Here is an 18229-nt window from a genome sequence, read left to right on the forward strand (position 1 = left end):
CAGCTTCACAGTAACTTTCCATTACAGCAGTGTGTGTTTGTGTGTGATGGTTGAGGTTGAAAATGAAAACTACAGACAAGAGTTTTGGCAAACGATTTCTGTTCGACATAAACCGGGAATCGACCACAGCTGAGAGAGATATCAGTAGCAGGACAGCTATCAACAGTCGAAATGCATCTCGAGAGCCTCTTCAAAACTCTGGTCCTCGTCGGCGCTGGACGTGAGGAAAGAGGCCATAGGGGAGCCTGCGGACAGACTGAGAACTCCTGCAGTGTTCGTGCCAGCGTTTCTGACAGAAATACTGGTGAGGTTGATTCCGAGAGTGAGTCTGGTTTGCTCCAGGGCTTTTTCGGGCACGGCGAAAGCCTCCAGCTTCTTCTCCCCGTTGGCCATGTATGAGTTCTGGCAGCCCCTGCAGATGCAGTCCAAACAGGCCTTACGGTTGGAGTAGCAGGGGCATCTTTGACCTCTGCAGGTAAGGACACTTGGATTCTGAGTGGCTCGTCCACACTTGCATCCTTTTTTCTCTTGCGTCTTTTTGTATACGACTTTAGGGGGCTGTCCTGGTTGTCCTGCTAAAACGCTAGCTGACAGCAGCCTGTCCCTCACCTTGGCCTTTGCCTTCGGGACGGCCACTTTAGACTTCACCTGAACTTTCTTATTACCTAGGTCTGTGTTTATCTGGATATTTTTAGTTGAATCCAGCACAGCCTTATTAACCTTCAAAACACCTCCGTTAGTGAGCACGGCAGCAGGTGGCGAGGGCGCTTTTGGTTCAAATGCGGTTTTCGGCGGAGCTGTGGCTGCTACCGATGGCCCCTGGATGAGGCTGGTGATGGGCAGAGGTTGGAGCGTCTCACTGTCGCTTTCAGAGCGAGAGCGCTTTCGGCTCAGATGCACTTTTCTATGGGCTGTGGCGAGGCACGTCAGGCCCGTCTGAGGTTGCGGTGGGTGTCCTGGCGCAAGGGCGCCGCTGGTTTGGGACTGTAATGAGTTCTGACACGGCTCGGGTGTTGATTTAGTCTGTCCCCACGACACCTCCTTGCTCGTAATGTCAGGTTTAAGGTCCTCCTGGACGCTTGTGCTCTCCGCACTGAGTTGCACCAATTCGGCGCTTGTCTCTTGACTAACTTTGCACTTTACGTTAACAGTGACAGTACCCATGTGTAGTGCCGAGTCAGATTTCAGAGGTCCGTCAGCCCTGACAGGCTCAAGGGTCTCTAGTTCAGCTGGGATCTGCTCAGAGGGTTTATCGGAGTCAGTCAGGATCACATCATTAGAGTTTTGTGAGGAGTCAGTCTCTGTTTTGAGATGAAGAACATCCAAAGTGTCTTTGACAGGACTGAGGTCTTCTTGTTCCTGACTCACCCCCAACACCTCCTCCAGCATCTTCTTGACCTCAGGGTAACCCTTGACCCCCGAGGCACTCTGCTCTGCTGTGACGCACACTGAGACACACTCGCAGAGATTCCTGTAGCAGTCGATCAGAATCTGGAGCTGTTTATTCTCCTCAAACTGCTCATAGTCTTTACACCAGCTGCAGGATGGCTTCAATAACATTTTCTTGCCTTTACAACCCTTGCAAACATAGTGCTGGCAGGAGGAATTTTTTGGAGCAACTGGATCCTGAAGCAAATTCCCTAGATAGAAAGCAAACTACAGATGAATTTAAAGCAATTAAGCATAGCAAAGTAACATCTTACTATATTTTGTTCTATAGAGTGCAACGGTCAAGTTCTGGAAGTAAAAAAAAATCCTATTAATTTTCTCCATAGAGTAAACTGATTTTTAACAATAACTTATAAGCCATTGAAGACAGACCTACTAGGTGCTACTATCCCTATTCTCTCAAACTTAAATATTCAATATTATATTTCTCCATCGTTTTTAATCATTATATCAACTCTTAATGGGATTGAAGTACGATTTTCAAATACTTTTTTCTTCAAACCAAATGCTGTGATTCACCTCGCAGCTGGTTTGTTTGGTTCATAGCTTATAACTCGAACAAAGTATGGAAAGCCGTTGTAACATTTAATCTATAAGCCGTACTAGTATCTATTAAGTTCAGGATATCTCTGGTCTAAAAAGTTACTAGTAACTAAAAAATAAGTACTAGTATGTAATCAATAAGTACTAGTATGTAATCAATAAGTACTAGTATGTAATCAATAAGTACTAGTATGTAATCAATAAGTACTAGTATGTAATCAATAAGTACTAGTATGTAATCAATAAGTACTAGTATGTAATCAATAAGTACTAGTATGTAATCAATAAGTACTAGTATGTAATCAATAAGTACTAGTATGTAATCAATAAGTACTAGTATGTAATCAATAAGTACTAGTATGTAATCAATAAGTACTAGTATGTAATCAATAAGTACTAGTATGTAATCAATAAGTACTAGTATGTAATCAATAAGTACTAGTATGTAATCAATAAGTACTAGTATGTAATCAATAAGTACTAGTATGTAATCAATAAGTACTAGTATGTAATCAATAAGTACTAGTATGTAATCAATAAGTACTAGTATGTAATCAATAAGTACTAGTATGTAATCAATAAGTACTAGTATGTAATCAATAAGTACTAGTATGTAATCAATAAGTACTAGTATGTAATCAATAAGTACTAGTATGTAATCAATAAGTACTAGTATGTAATCAATAAGTACTAGTATGTAATCAATAAGTACTAGTATGTAATCAATAAGTACTAGTATGTAATCAATAAGTACTAGTATGTAATCAATAAGTACTAGTATGTAATCAATAAGTACTAGTATGTAATCAATAAGTACTAGTATGTAATCAATAAGTACTAGTATGTAATCAATAAGTACTAGTATGTAATCAATAAGTACTAGTATGTAATCAATAAGTACTAGTATGTAATCAATAAGTACTAGTATGTAATCAATAAGTACTAGTATGTAATCAATAAGTACTAGTATGTAATCAATAAGTACTAGTATGTAATCAATAAGTACTAGTATGTAATCAATAAGTACTAGTATGTAATCAATAAGTACTAGTATGTAATCAATAAGTACTAGTATGTAATCAATAAGTACTAGTATGTAATCAATAAGTACTAGTATGTAATCAATAAGTACTAGTATGTAATCAATAAGTACTAGTATGTAATCAATAAGTACTAGTATGTAATCAATAAGTACTAGTATGTAATCAATAAGTACTAGTATGTAATCAATAAGTACTAGTATGTAATCAATAAGTACTAGTATGTAATCAATAAGTACTAGTATGTAATCAATAAGTACTAGTATGTAATCAATAAGTACTAGTATGTAATCAATAAGTACTAGTATGTAATCAATAAGTACTAGTATGTAATCAATAAGTACTAGTATGTAATCAATAAGTACTAGTATGTAATCAATAAGTACTAGTATGTAATCAATAAGTACTAGTATGTAATCAATAAGTACTAGTATGTAATCAATAAGTACTAGTATGTAATCAATAAGTACTAGTATGTAATCAATAAGTACTAGTATGTAATCAATAAGTACTAGTATGTAATCAATAAGTACTAGTATGTAATCAATAAGTACTAGTATGTAATCAATAAGTACTAGTATGTAATCAATAAGTACTAGTATGTAATCAATAAGTACTAGTATGTAATCAATAAGTACTAGTATGTAATCAATAAGTACTAGTATGTAATCAATAAGTACTAGTATGTAATCAATAAGTACTAGTATGTAATCAATAAGTACTAGTATGTAATCAATAAGTACTAGTATGTAATCAATAAGTACTAGTATGTAATCAATAAGTACTAGTATGTAATCAATAAGTACTAGTATGTAATCAATAAGTACTAGTATGTAATCAATAAGTACTAGTATGTAATCAATAAGTACTAGTATGTAATCAATAAGTACTAGTATGTAATCAATAAGTACTAGTATGTAATCAATAAGTACTAGTATGTAATCAATAAGTACTAGTATGTAATCAATAAGTACTAGTATGTAATCAATAAGTACTAGTATGTAATCAATAAGTACTAGTATGTAATCAATAAGTACTAGTATGTAATCAATAAGTACTAGTATGTAATCAATAAGTACTAGTATGTAATCAATAAGTACTAGTATGTAATCAATAAGTACTAGTATGTAATCAATAAGTACTAGTATGTAATCAATAAGTACTAGTATGTAATCAATAAGTACTAGTATGTAATCAATAAGTACTAGTATGTAATCAATAAGTACTAGTATGTAATCAATAAGTACTAGTATGTAATCAATAAGTACTAGTATGTAATCAATAAGTACTAGTATGTAATCAATAAGTACTAGTATGTAATCAATAAGTACTAGTATGTAATCAATAAGTACTAGTATGTAATCAATAAGTACTAGTATGTAATCAATAAGTACTAGTATGTAATCAATAAGTACTAGTATGTAATCAATAAGTACTAGTATGTAATCAATAAGTACTAGTATGTAATCAATAAGTACTAGTATGTAATCAATAAGTACTAGTATGTAATCAATAAGTACTAGTATGTAATCAATAAGTACTAGTATGTAATCAATAAGTACTAGTATGTAATCAATAAGTACTAGTATGTAATCAATAAGTACTAGTATGTAATCAATAAGTACTAGTATGTAATCAATAAGTACTAGTATGTAATCAATAAGTACTAGTATGTAATCAATAAGTACTAGTATGTAATCAATAAGTACTAGTATGTAATCAATAAGTACTAGTATGTAATCAATAAGTACTAGTATGTAATCAATAAGTACTAGTATGTAATCAATAAGTACTAGTATGTAATCAATAAGTACTAGTATGTAATCAATAAGTACTAGTATGTAATCAATAAGTACTAGTATGTAATCAATAAGTACTAGTATGTAATCAATAAGTACTAGTATGTAATCAATAAGTACTAGTATGTAATCAATAAGTACTAGTATGTAATCAATAAGTACTAGTATGTAATCAATAAGTACTAGTATGTAATCAATAAGTACTAGTATGTAATCAATAAGTACTAGTATGTAATCAATAAGTACTAGTATGTAATCAATAAGTACTAGTATGTAATCAATAAGTACTAGTATGTAATCAATAAGTACTAGTATGTAATCAATAAGTACTAGTATGTAATCAATAAGTACTAGTATGTAATCAATAAGTACTAGTATGTAATCAATAAGTACTAGTATGTAATCAATAAGTACTAGTATGTAATCAATAAGTACTAGTATGTAATCAATAAGTACTAGTATGTAATCAATAAGTACTAGTATGTAATCAATAAGTACTAGTATGTAATCAATAAGTACTAGTATGTAATCAATAAGTACTAGTATGTAATCAATAAGTACTAGTATGTAATCAATAAGTACTAGTATGTAATCAATAAGTACTAGTATCTATTAAGTTCAGGATATCTCTGGTCTAAAAAGTTACTAGTAACTAAAAAATAAGTACTAATTCTATCTTTTCTTAACAAGAAGAGTATAATTAAATACTAGTCACTATTGGAATAAGTACTAGTATCTAATGATTAAGTACTAGTATCTAATGAATAACTACTAGTAACTTTACAAAAGACACTAGTACCTAAAGAATAAACACTAGTACCTAAAGAATAAGCACTAGTAGCTAAAGAATAAGCACTAGTACCTAATGAATAAGTACTAGTACTTAATGGAAAAGATACTAGCATCTAAAAAATAGATACTAGTACCATGAAAATAGATACTAGTACGGCTTATAGATTAAATGTTAAAACGGCTTGCCATAAACGAAGACTTATTCAAATCATTATGGGGAAAATACTTGCAGGACCGAAGCTGGTGAAAAAGTGGGCGGCCACTGTACCAGCAGATTGTACCGGTCCCGAATGCTGATTGGTTGATACAGTGTTGATACAAAGCGAAGATCGTTTTGTTGTTGTTGTGTAGCAACTCAATTTGCTTAATAAAATAACGTTTAAAAGAAAATCTACTAAGTAAGAAAATATTGCGTTTAATGAAAGCAATAAGACATTCGAAGCTGCGCGTGTTGCTTACCAACGCCAATTATATTGCGAAAACATAGCACGGCCTCTCGTACATAAAGGCACTTACCACACACCAAGCAGGATAGGGAGTCTCTAAAGAAAGGCAAGACATTAAACAGCCCTCTGTATGTGTCCGGGTCCATCGGGTCGCACTGCAGAAGAGAGCGGCACGCCGACACGTACATCGCGGTGGCGTTTACCGGGTTCATCTCAGCGAGTTCAGTCGACAGCAGGAGAGAAGCGGGCTGATCGGCTACTGAAAGCGAGTCTTGATCGGACTCCCAATGCACGATAACTGTGAGAACACAATCAACCAGGCTTGAGCCAACGCCTCACACAAAGAGTGTAATTTGACATGACTCGCAAGCAGATGAGCGGCTCTTGTTAACATGTCAAAGTTTTGCTCAATATTTCGAAGATCCTCCAGAGATGGTCAGTACGGAGAAAATAAACTGTATAGCACAGACTAAAGTCTGCTTTCCATGCGTGTCAGATCCCAAATGCCTCAATAGAAAGAGCGCTGAACTTTTGTGATAAAGCACACAGACACGAAGGACTGGGCGATAAACTGCATTTTAGTGAGAGGCACAGCAGGCCTCGAGCTCTGCGTATAATCGGTCCACAAATACGAAATGGAAAAACAGACTCAGTTGCGCAAAAAGTATAATCCTAGAAATAGTCCAACACAGCGGTTGTTTATGAGGCTTAACTGAACAGATCACAATTGGCCTGGTTGCTAGTTCGCTAGCTAGCTAATATTGCAGACTTTTCATCGTGTTGTTGAATAAGAGCGCTTTTCTCTCCTTAACGAGTGCGACAACCTTCCGTTTGAGTGATATGTTTATATTATATATGTAACTGAGCTCGCTACGCTACAAAATATTTACATACATTAGCCTGTGCTAAGAGCCAGTTTCGTTCCTCTGTTAACTTTTGCATCCTGAGAGGAACAATACCAAACAAGAGTAAAAGAGCGCCTGGAATTAAACGCAGCCTCCAGTGATTACTGCCCCCTAGTGTCTGACTGTATCAACCACACGCTTGACAAATCAATGTGAATTCTGTAAAAATGAACCTGAAACATTATCCCACATTTTCTGGAACTGTCACCTTGTTTAAAAAAAAAAACTGGAGGTGATTTTAATCTTTCCCTTTAGAAAAACAATATGCTACTCCACTTTAAACACACTGACAAAGATGTCATTATCTTTTGGACTGATGCACTGCAACACCCGCTGACTGCCATTAACCCTTTAAAGACTTTTAAGTTATAAAACTTTATGCAGTAATGTTTATGAATATGGAAACCCATAATTATAATCTGTATTTTATTTATTTATTTTCTTAGTCATTTCTTGTCCCCTGTTATAATCTTATGTAAATGGTAGCCTATAAATTGACTACTTTCTTAACTTGTCTATTATGTCTAATGTTTCTTCTAACTGTACCTCATAGCAGAAATAAAAAATTCGGTGATGCTGCTTTTAGCCGTTATGCTCCTCGCCTCTGGAACAACCTTCCAGAGAACATAAGATGTGCTGAAAACATTCATAGTTTTAAATCTAAATTAAAAACATATATTTTTAGTCCGGCCTTTCTGTAAAGACTTATAAAACCCAATATGCTACTCCACTTTAAACACACTGACAAAGATGTCATTATTAATTCTTTTTGGGAGTTTTTTTCCTCACAAGTTAAAATGGTCATATAATAAACCTAATTTTGAATTAGTTCTGATAGAGTTACCATGTTATTATAAGATGGTGAAACTATGTAAAAGTAGTAAAGCCAAAATATTTGTTAAAGGGTTAGTTCACCCAAAAATGAAAATTAGCCCATAAATTACTCACCCTCAAGGCATCCTAGGTGTATATGACTTTATTCTTTCAGACAAATCCAGTGGGAGTTATATTAAAAATTGTCCTGGCTATTCCAAGCTCTATCATTGCAGTCAGCTTATAATCTTATGTAAATGGTAGCCTATAAATTGACTACTTTCTTAACTTGTCTATTATGTCTAATGTTTCTTCTAACTGTACCTCATAGCAGAAATAAAAAATTCGGTGATGCTGCTTTTAGCCGTTATGCTCCTCGCCTCTGGAACAACCTTCCAGAGAACATAAGATGTGCTGAAAACATTCATAGTTTTAAATCTAAATTAAAAACATATATTTTTAGTCCGGCCTTTCTGTAAAGACTTATAAAACCTGTATATTTCATGTGTTTTGTTTTGCCTCAATTTTAATGTTCTATTTTATATTTCATATTTCAATCTTTATAAACTTAATTCTTATTCGTGTATTTTAATGGGTCTATTTTATTTTTGCTTTAATTCTGTTCAGTTTAATTTTTATTAATTGCTGTATCACTTTGGTTCCTTCTTGTCTGTAAAGCACTTTGGATTGCATTAACTTGTTTAGAAAAGTGCTATATAAATAAAATTTGCTTGCTTGCTTCAGTAAAAGCAGGAAAGGGAAGAAAAAGGAAGGAAAAAGAAGGAAAGAAATTATAAATGTACATATAGAGGATGGTGTTCATTCCCTTTCACTTTTAAAACGCAGTCACGAATCCAGAATTTTTCAAATGCATTTAGGAATCTAGAGTAATGCTGCATTCATTCCATGTCGTAATTACTGTAAAGGTGCATAACGCCGTAATTACCGTGATTACGAGATACCAACTTGTAAAAAGCGTTCACGTCCTCGTAGAACTGGTAATTGCAACTTGTGAACTGGGAGTTTTCTGAGCGCTACAACTTGTACCACCTGACCACCTCAGATTCATTAGGAGCTATGTTTAGTCCAAGGGTTTGAACAGCTCCAATCATTTTTTTCAAAAACTATTCTCACAACAGCCGAGTAACTGATGGGAACTGTAGTTTATCATGGTTGACATGAGTATGGACTACATCTATCAAGTTCGCCTAACTACACACATCTCTGCGGTGATTGGTTCACTCACTCACGCCCTCTTCGCTAACCGGGAAGTGATTGGCTGTAAAAAGTAGACACTCGTTGGTGATTGGCTGAAGACACCGACATGTTTTTCGACAGAATCCTGTGCCTTCAGTGAAGCAGTGATGGCGACTTACGCGTTAATGCGAAGCAGCCTGGGACTGTTACATGGTCTGAAATGTTCTTTTAAAAGTGTAGGTCAGATTCCGTACGGCGCAGCCGCCGGGGCAATTACCCAGGCGAAAGGTCTACAAAATGCAAGATGCTATTCGGTCAACCATCTGTCTGTGCAGGAGAGAATCGAGAAGAAACGAAAGGCAGCGCTTACAGGAGGAGGACAGCTGAGGATAGCTGCACAGCACAAAAGGGTAAGTTATGAAAACTTACTGTAAAATGAATGCAACGGACAGAAGTGAAAGCGCAACAGTCTGAGAAGAGCTCTGACCTGCTGTGCGCAGGGTAAACTGACAGCACGCGAGAGACTGGAGCTCCTGCTGGACCCTGACTCGTTTGTGGAGTATGACATGTTTGTGGAGCATCGCTGCTCTGACTTTGGCATGGAGGCAGATCATAATAAGGTATGACACCCCAACCTCTCAGGTCAAAGAATTTACATAATGCATCATCAAAAATATTTCCATTTGCATGTCATGAGTTATGACATAATAGCGTTAAATGTCTCTTGAATGAGTGCAGATGCAATGTCGTCTATTGCATTTTCTAGGTCCTTCTGTGAAAAGGCCCTTTTTCAGTTTGACAGAGTTTCAAAGATATATATATATATATATATATATATGTTTAAACATCTTGTTAAGCAAATAAATTAAGTGATTCTTAACCAGGAGACCGGGGCCCACTAGGGGGCAAACTTGCAGGGTGGGTCATAAAATTATTTAAAGGGGTCATATGATGCTTTTTTAAAGATCATTATTTTGTGTATTTGGTGTAACAGAATATGTTGACATGCTTTAATGTTCAAAAAACACATTATTTTTCAAATACTGTACATTATTGTAGGTCCTCTATGCCCCGCCTCTCTCAAACGCTTCGTTTTCTACAAAGTCCCTCCTTCAGACAAGTGCAGTCTGCTCTGATTGGCCAGCTGACCCAGTGCATTGTGATAGTCGCTTTCATGGATCCATGTGCACTCGTTTTGACAACATAGCCATCTGTTTTTAACAAATGTAGATGAGGGACACTAATTGCAGTCATTTTGTAAAATGGAACATGTCTTTTACATGCATCTGTGTCGTCAGTACCCAGGAGACAGTGTAGTGACCGGACAGGGAAGGATCAATGGCAGACTGGTGTATGTTTTCAGCCAGGTATGATACTAGCTTTCGAATATCAGTTTGCAGTAACAAAATATCTTATTTATTACTATCTCATTTCTGCTTTCATGAGTGAAATGCTCTTCTGTTCTCAGGACTTCACAGTGTTTGGAGGCAGTTTATCAGGAGCTCACGCTCAGAAGGTCTGCAAGGTGACGTTGGTTGCTGAGCGTTGTTGGACCTGACAAAAGTCATTTTGTTTAAAACACGGGCATAAAGCTGTCAAACGGTGAGATTTCACACAAAACTTCTGCAACTGAATTGCTAGGTCATGGACCAGGCAATGATGGTGGGAGCTCCAGTAATTGGTCTCAATGACTCTGGTGGAGCCCGCATTCAGGAAGGCGTCGAGTCCCTCGCAGGATATGCTGACATTTTCTTGGTGAGCTGAGCACAGCTGTACATTTGAGATATACTCTACCGAACAAAAGTTTGGGGTAGTTGTTTTTTTTTATGTTTTTGAAAGATGTCTTTCACCAAGACTGCATTTATTTGATCAAAAGTACAGTTACAGTACAAACAATTTTAAATAATTAGACTATATTTTAAAATGCAATTTATTCCTGTGATGGTAAAGCTAAAACAGTAGTGCTGCATATAGAATATATTTTTGTGGAAGATGATTTAATTTCCCCCTTATTTTTTTTCAGGATTCTTTGGTGAATATGAAATTCAAAAGAACAATGTTTATTTGAAAAATTAATCTTTTGTAACTTTACAAAATGTCTTAAAAGTATTCATTTCTTTAAAAAAAAAAAAAGATCTTGCTGACCCCAAACATTTGAATGGTAGTGTATATATATTCCAGGACTAACTGTGGACAATGGTATTTGTTCTTCAGCGAAATGTGATGGCCTCAGGTGTAGTTCCTCAGATCTCTCTCATCATGGGCCCGTGTGCGGGTGGTGCCGTGTACTCGCCTGCTCTCACAGACTTCACTTTCATGGTGAAGGTAAGACAATAAAGGTTAAAGGGGTCCTATTATGCTTTTTCACTTTTTTAATTTTAGTCAGTGTGTAGTGTGTATGTTTGGGCATAAAAAAGATCTAGAAAGTTACAAATCTCAAAGTCCACTCCAAAGGGAGATATTTAGTTTTTTTAAAATCCCTTTTCAAGAACTACAACGAACGGCTCGTTTGGACTACAGCATTTGTTTTCCGGGATTACAAATAATTCCCGCCTACAGAAATTCTAATGGTTGGGGGGTGGGGAGGGGCGAGGTTGTGGTTAGAACGCTTGGTTGAGTGAGTGCATCAGACGAGACGATGAAGAAGAAGTGCTGCTGCAGAGTTAGTGCATCAGAGAAAACTAAGAAGAAGAGCTGCTGTGCTGTAGCGTCAAATTTTCGGCGCCGCCGGTGTGCCTACACTGAATTTAATTTTAAAGATGTGGCGCGACGCAATGCTGCGCTTCTCGTCCGGTGTGCGACCGCCTGAAATGCTGTTTTTTTTCACCTCCGTGCCCAAACGTCTTTGTTTGGGCTTCCGAAAGCGGATGATGTCAGGAAACAGTGGTTGCAATTTATTTTTTAACTCTGTTCCTGAGCATTATAACCCTATAAGAGCATGTGTGCTGCGCATTTTACTGAGGACAGCGTCCACAACACGAGGGAGTACAGTGCCGGATTCGCCAAAAGCTTTTGTTTAAAGATGGAGCAAGGGGCGTGGCAGTACTGAAACACCGTCTAAGCTGTTCGCCAATCACAACGCACTGGGACAGCTAACCAATCACAACACATTTTGTTTTTCGGAAGGCGGACCTTCATCAAAGCCGGAACTAATCGAGCCGTTTGTGCCAGGCTGGGGAGAAAGGTATTTTAATAATGTCAATTATGTGAGAAATAATGCGTTTTTCGAACCACCAAGCATGAGAGCATGTTCTAGTACACCCCCAAAACAAAATCAAGACTTTGTAAAAGAGCATAATAGGACCCCTTTAAGAGTATAAATGCGTATTAAATTCAATGTAAGTTTCTTGATCCCTGATGGCACACGCGTGTTTCATGAAATGGCCTGTGTTTGCAGGACACCTCCTATCTTTTTATCACAGGCCCAGATGTGGTAAAGTCTGTAACAAATGAGGATGTTACCCAGGAGGAGCTGGGTGGAGCGAAAACCCACACCACTGTGTCAGGTAGGTCTATTTATTAAGCCTGTGCTTACATGTGAATGTGTTTTGTGACAATGTTTGGCATTTTGTTTTGTTTCAGGTGTTGCTCATCGGGCCTTTGAGAATGATGTTGATGCCCTTCTGAACTTGCGAGACTTTTTCAACTTTCTCCCACTGAGCAACAAAGATCCAGCTCCGGTCACTGAGTGCCATGATCCTCGGTGAGAAACCGAGTTTTTGCACATTTGTAACTTTTTTTTTTTTTTTTTTTCTCTTTCAGTCAAATTATCTTGACCTTTAATTACCAGTGTCTTCAGTCACATGCAATCTGCTATTGTCATGTCAATTTATTTTCCTCAGTGACCGGCCGGTTCCTGGTTTGGACACTATCGTTCCTTTTGAAAGCACAAAAGCCTATGACATGCTGGACATTGTTCATGGTGTATGTACATCTTTAGTGAACAAATGATTCAGATAGTCAGGTAAAAACTCATCACACAGTTCTTATGATTGTCATCTCACTCTTACAGATAGTAGATGAGAGAGAATTCTTTGAGATTATGCCCAACTACGCCAAAAATATTGTGGTGGGATTTGCCAGGATGAATGGACGGACTGTAGGCATAGTGGGAAACCAGCCTAAAGTGGCATCTGGTTGGTGATTTATATTATATTTTTATATTGTATTATATTATATTATTACTAGGGATGCACCGATGTATCGGCCGCCGATATTTATCGGCCGATTTTTCGTCAATTTACAACCATCGGCATATCGGCTATATAAGGAAAAAGGCCGATATAACAAACCGATGATTTATTAATTAACTGCGTGAAGGCACTGAGCTGTATAATGTCTGTTTCATAATCCTAGCGCTGCTGTCGGCACTTTAATGCTAATCACAAATAAACAAAAGACAAAAGATCGCACACTATTCTTGACTAAATAACTTTTGTAACTTTCATAAGTGTAGCGGACCTCATCTGAATAATGACCAAAACTTTACTGATGTTGTAAGTTTATTGCTTCCTTTTTCACTCCAAAAATATCACCATAAGAGCTAAACAAAACACAGCACGAGAAGTGCACATTAAACTCTCTCTCTCAGTTGCATTATCATCAACATACAGCGAATTACACAAAACACTTATTACAACTAACAGTAAACAAATATATACAGATCTCATGCCTTTTCGGGGGGTGCTTAATAAACTGACAAACTTTAAATCCGAAGAACTGCGTGCTTTTATTACCCATATAGCTCCGTAGACTAGAAAACCCGTCAAAATAAGAGTCCCGCCTTAGTAAAGGAGATCTCATACATATTTAAACTTACAAAAAATATTAAAATGTATACAAAAACAAATTAGAAGATTAATCATAATAAAGTCTGTTACAATAAAGAAGGATTAATATGCATTTAATTTATACAGTGAAGTGTTAATCTACATTTGTTTACTTTATTTCTGTACCTGAAAACTGTTAAACCTACCTAAAAAGCACTGTTTATTTAATATGTATCTTTGTTCTGTTGTATTTATGTAGGCCTGCTGAATGTTAAATGGATCCAATCCATGTTCATTAGAAATTATTTGATGATGCAGAAATAAAACTGCTAGTATAATTTAATGCAGGTGTTGCTGATTTAAAACATGATCAAAATACTATCTATTTTTTGATGCCAAAATTTCAAATAAGAGAGGAAGTGACAAGTATCGGAATCGGCCAATAAGTGATTGTTAAAATCGGTATCGGTATCGGCCCCAAAAAATCCTATCGGTGCATCCCTAATTATTACCTATCAAAAGTTTGAGATCAGTAAGTGGTAGTGGTGTTGTTTTAATAGTTATATTCAGCAAGGATCAAAAGTGAAAAAGACGTATATATTTTTATATAAAACATTTAAAAATAAATGTTCTTTTGAACTTTTTGTCAAAGCATCCTGAAAAAAATCAGTTTCTTCAAAAATTAAGCAGCACAACGGTTTAAAACATTGATAATAATAAGACGTGTTTGCGAATCAGCATATTAGGATTTCTGAAGACTGGAGTAATGGCTACTGAAAATTCAGATTTGCCATAACAGGATTGACATTTTACAATATTAAAATAGAGAAAAGTCACTTGAAATTGTAATCATTTTTCACAATGTTAGTGTTTTTACTGTGTATATATAAAATAAATGCAGCCTTGGTGGGCATAGAAGTTAAAAAAACATTTTTTTTAAATGGTACCCCATTTTTTTGTGTTTTTAGGCTGTTTGGACGTTAATTCATCCGTTAAAGGGGCTCGCTTTGTTCGTTTCTGTGACGCCTTCAACATTCCCATCATCACATTTGTGGATGTGCCTGGATTCCTGCCAGGTGTCTAGAAACTTTCATTATACTATCCTTAACTTTGCTGTGTTTTCTAATTCATTTTATCCCGAATTACCAACATGTGTTTCCCTTTTTAAATAAGACACTGACAGAACGTTCTGTTTCCACAGGCACAGCTCAAGAGTACGGAGGCATCATCAGACACGGAGCCAAACTGCTCTATGCTTTTGCAGAGGCCACCGTTCCAAAAATCACTGTCATCACTAGGAAGGTAGGAGGCAGAATGATGTGTGTGTGGGGATGGTTCTGTCTTGTGTGCTGAATAATGCATGTTCTGTCTCCAGGCTTATGGAGGTGCGTATGATGTGATGAGTTCCAAACATCTGAGAGGAGACGTCAACTATGCCTGGCCGTCTGCTGAGGTCGCTGTGATGGGTGCAAAGGTAAACCTGAAGACTTTTGTGCTGAAACCGGGGACATGGCTAATGCACTTGCATAATAAATGTGTAGTGTGCGTGAATTCTGGGGCTTTCTAAGGCATTTATGAGCTTTAAGCCAAACCCCCATTGAGCTGCATTTAAATCTCAGGATATTTTTTGGCCTAAATAAATATAAATATCAAAATTGGTCCCATCCAATATAAACAGATGTGTTGCAGCAGTCCCTAATAAAAGAGTTTAGAAATTCTTGTAACCACAAGACTGTAAGTAGCAGACAGGAGTGAGTGTTCAGAGAGCTCCTGCACACTAGCTTCAGTCCAGTGCTGCTGATATACACTTACACTGCAGCGATGATCACTATGCTTGGCTCTCTTTGGTGATTGTGCTACTGTCCCTTCTACTCGTTTCATTTCTACGCTGGAGGCTCACGCTTTGAGTTGAAGAACAGGTGCTGCTGACTGAGAGTGTGGATAGCACAGATCATATCACATGTTGACTGTTTAAAGTACAAACTATAAATATTTCTGCTGGGTGTCCATTAGTGACACTAAAGCAACAATGATGCACACTGATTTTCCAATGTTTTTGAAAGAAGCATCCTATGCTCACCAAGGCTCCATTTATTTGATAAAAAAATAAAATAAAATTGTGAAATACTGATAAAATGTAATTCATTTGAATTACATTACTGTTTAACAATGAACTGTACATTACTGTTTTCTATTTTAATATTTTTAACAATATATTCTTGTGATGGCAAAGCTGAATTTTCAGCATCATTACTCCAGTCCAGAGTCACATGATCTTTCAGAAATCATTCTAATATGATTATTTGGTGCTCAAGAAACATAATCCATGTTGAAAATATTTGTGCTGCTTAATTTTGTGGACACCTGGATTTTTTCCCCAGGTTTCTTTGAAAGAACATTTGAAATACATCCTTTGTAACAAAACCTAGAAATTTTATCTTTTTTTATTTTTTAAATCTTTCTACAGGTAAAGTAGTGCATCACAGTTTCCACAAAAATATTAAGCATCAAAAGCTGTTTTTAACATTCATTGTTAATAATCAGAAATGTGTCTTGAACACCAAATATACCATATTACAAGGATTTCTGAAGGATCATGTGACACTGAAGACTGGAGTAATGATGCTGAAAATTCAGCTTTGATATCAAAGGAATAAATTACAATATTTCAAAATATTACTGTTTTTAATCCTATTTTGTAGCCTTGGTGAGAGGCTCTTTTCAAAAACAACTCTAAACCTTTGAACACAATATATATAATATTCTTCAACATTTTGATTAATCTATGGTTAATAACTACATTTTGTCAAGGATATTACAAGTACAATTTTATATGCATTTCTTTGGCTTTTTTCGTGAATGAATGTTTTTTTTTTATTTTTTAAATCCAGTGATCACAACAACTGGACAAATCATGGTAATTGATTGGTCAAAAAGTGTGGCACCCTACAAAATATTTTTTAAATGTGCTACATAGTAATCTATAATTTCATTTTTAAAGGGTGCTGTTCAAATCATCTTCAGAGGAAAGGAGAATCAAGCCGAGGCTGAAGCTGAATATGTGGAGAAGTTTGCCAATCCCTTCCCCGCTGCTGTCAGAGGTGCATCACCAGACACGAAACGCATTCATCTTCACAGCTCTTGCTCAACATGTTTACCCCACACTGCAGTACAAGTGCGCTCGCTTCTGCTGCTATTTGTGTATTATTGCTAAATAATGATGAATGTATTTCACAGGCTTTGTGGATGACATCATTCAGCCCTCGACCACACGCAAGAGGCTCTGTAGAGACCTGGAGGTGCTCGCCAGCAAGAAACAGACCAACCCCTGGAAAAAACATGCAAACATTCCCTTGTAAATCTCTTCTCAGCACTTTACAGCAACATCTGTGGTTAGATTGGAAAGAATATCATGTTTTTCCACATGGTTCGTTGTGCCTTATTTCCACTCATATGCATTATGCCATTATTTAAACAAGTCTCAAGTCAATAAACACTCCCACGGTTCATGATTACATATTTAATTTTTTTTTTCTGAAAAAGTGAGTTTTCCATAAGTTCACTGAAGAAAAGTTTTAGAACAGTTTTCCATTAAAAGGGAAAGTGGTACATCATTTCTAGGTTGTACAAAAGAAAACCATTTTATATTGGAAATGTGCAATTTACAGGTACACTAGCAAAACTAACCGGGGCTCAGGGTGGGGGGAATAATGATGATCATGGGAAACTCGTGTTGTTGACAGTATAACATTTCACTTCTTGATAGCACAGGACCATAAAGCACTTATACGGAGGCAGTACTTGAATGAGCCCTACTCAACACATGGCACAGCAGCCTCTGCTGTTTGACCCAGACAAGATCAACTGATGGAAACCCTGCCGTATAGACGCTTCACACAAATAAACCTCACCTCATTAAAACTAAATCTACTGGAAAGAAAATACTGACCATTCAAATGCTTCTGCAAGCCAAAATACACAACATGTAGTGTAATGCCCCTTCAGGACAACTGTCACAGAGATTTTTGGCTTTCTGACAATATTAACAGCATTTTTAACACTGACCAAATGTTTCTAACCTTGCTTTGTCATTTACCATAATTATGACTACTGAGTGTTGTTTTATATGTAAAATTAGACCGACTGAAGTTTGACCAACATGTCCAACTGCTTGTTTTGGTAGGAAGAATCCGTTCGTTGACCTGATAGTAAAAACGACTTCATAATCTAACTGTACAGGGCATATACATAGTAGGATGGATAAACACAAATATGTACATCTTGAACATATAGGACCGTATATTCTTACGTGATAAATTTGTACCACAATATAAATCCCATCCAGTGCGATTCAAATGAGCTGACAAAGAACTTGTTTAACAGAAAAAAAAAACACCATACGTGACATGATTGGACTGCATCTGTTAAAATAATCTCCGGATGAATAAAAGCTCCTCTGATGTGGCATTTGATAAA

The 18229-nt window shown here is 36.3% G+C and overlaps 2 protein-coding genes across 3 annotated transcripts; one reads left to right on the forward strand and one right to left on the reverse strand.

Moving 5' to 3' along the window:
* Positions 1–17: 17 nt before the first annotated feature.
* Positions 18–9431, reverse strand: LOC107709889 (E3 ubiquitin-protein ligase MSL2-like). Of its 2 annotated transcripts, none has more exons than XM_016514552.1 (3): positions 9414–9431; positions 6140–6367; positions 18–1640 (listed from the first exon to the last, which is right to left on the reverse strand). In XM_016514552.1, exons 2-3 carry the CDS (start codon positions 6279–6281, stop codon positions 160–162), a joined length of 1623 nt encoding a protein of 540 aa, XP_016370038.1. In that variant the 5' UTR covers positions 6282–6367; positions 9414–9431; the 3' UTR covers positions 18–159. The 2 variants fall into 2 exon arrangements, with proteins under 2 accessions (XP_016370038.1, XP_016370037.1); XM_016514551.1 differs by lacking the exon at positions 9414–9431 and adding an exon at positions 6964–7009.
* Positions 9126–18146, forward strand: LOC107709888 (propionyl-CoA carboxylase beta chain, mitochondrial-like). Its single transcript, XM_016514550.1, has 15 exons — positions 9126–9394; positions 9485–9604; positions 10283–10351; positions 10453–10509; positions 10626–10739; positions 11199–11309; positions 12382–12490; positions 12567–12687; positions 12827–12908; positions 12997–13120; positions 14722–14829; positions 14955–15055; positions 15129–15227; positions 16755–16854; positions 16991–18146. Exons 1-15 carry the CDS (start codon positions 9152–9154, stop codon positions 17110–17112), a joined length of 1680 nt encoding a protein of 559 aa, XP_016370036.1. The 5' UTR covers positions 9126–9151; the 3' UTR covers positions 17113–18146.
* Positions 18147–18229: the final 83 nt, after the last annotated feature.

Source organism: Sinocyclocheilus rhinocerous, unplaced genomic scaffold (genome assembly GCF_001515625.1).
Source record: "Sinocyclocheilus rhinocerous isolate Xijiao unplaced genomic scaffold, SAMN03320098_v1.1 scaffold26, whole genome shotgun sequence".
NCBI classification, from domain to species: domain Eukaryota; kingdom Metazoa; phylum Chordata; class Actinopteri; order Cypriniformes; family Cyprinidae; genus Sinocyclocheilus; species Sinocyclocheilus rhinocerous.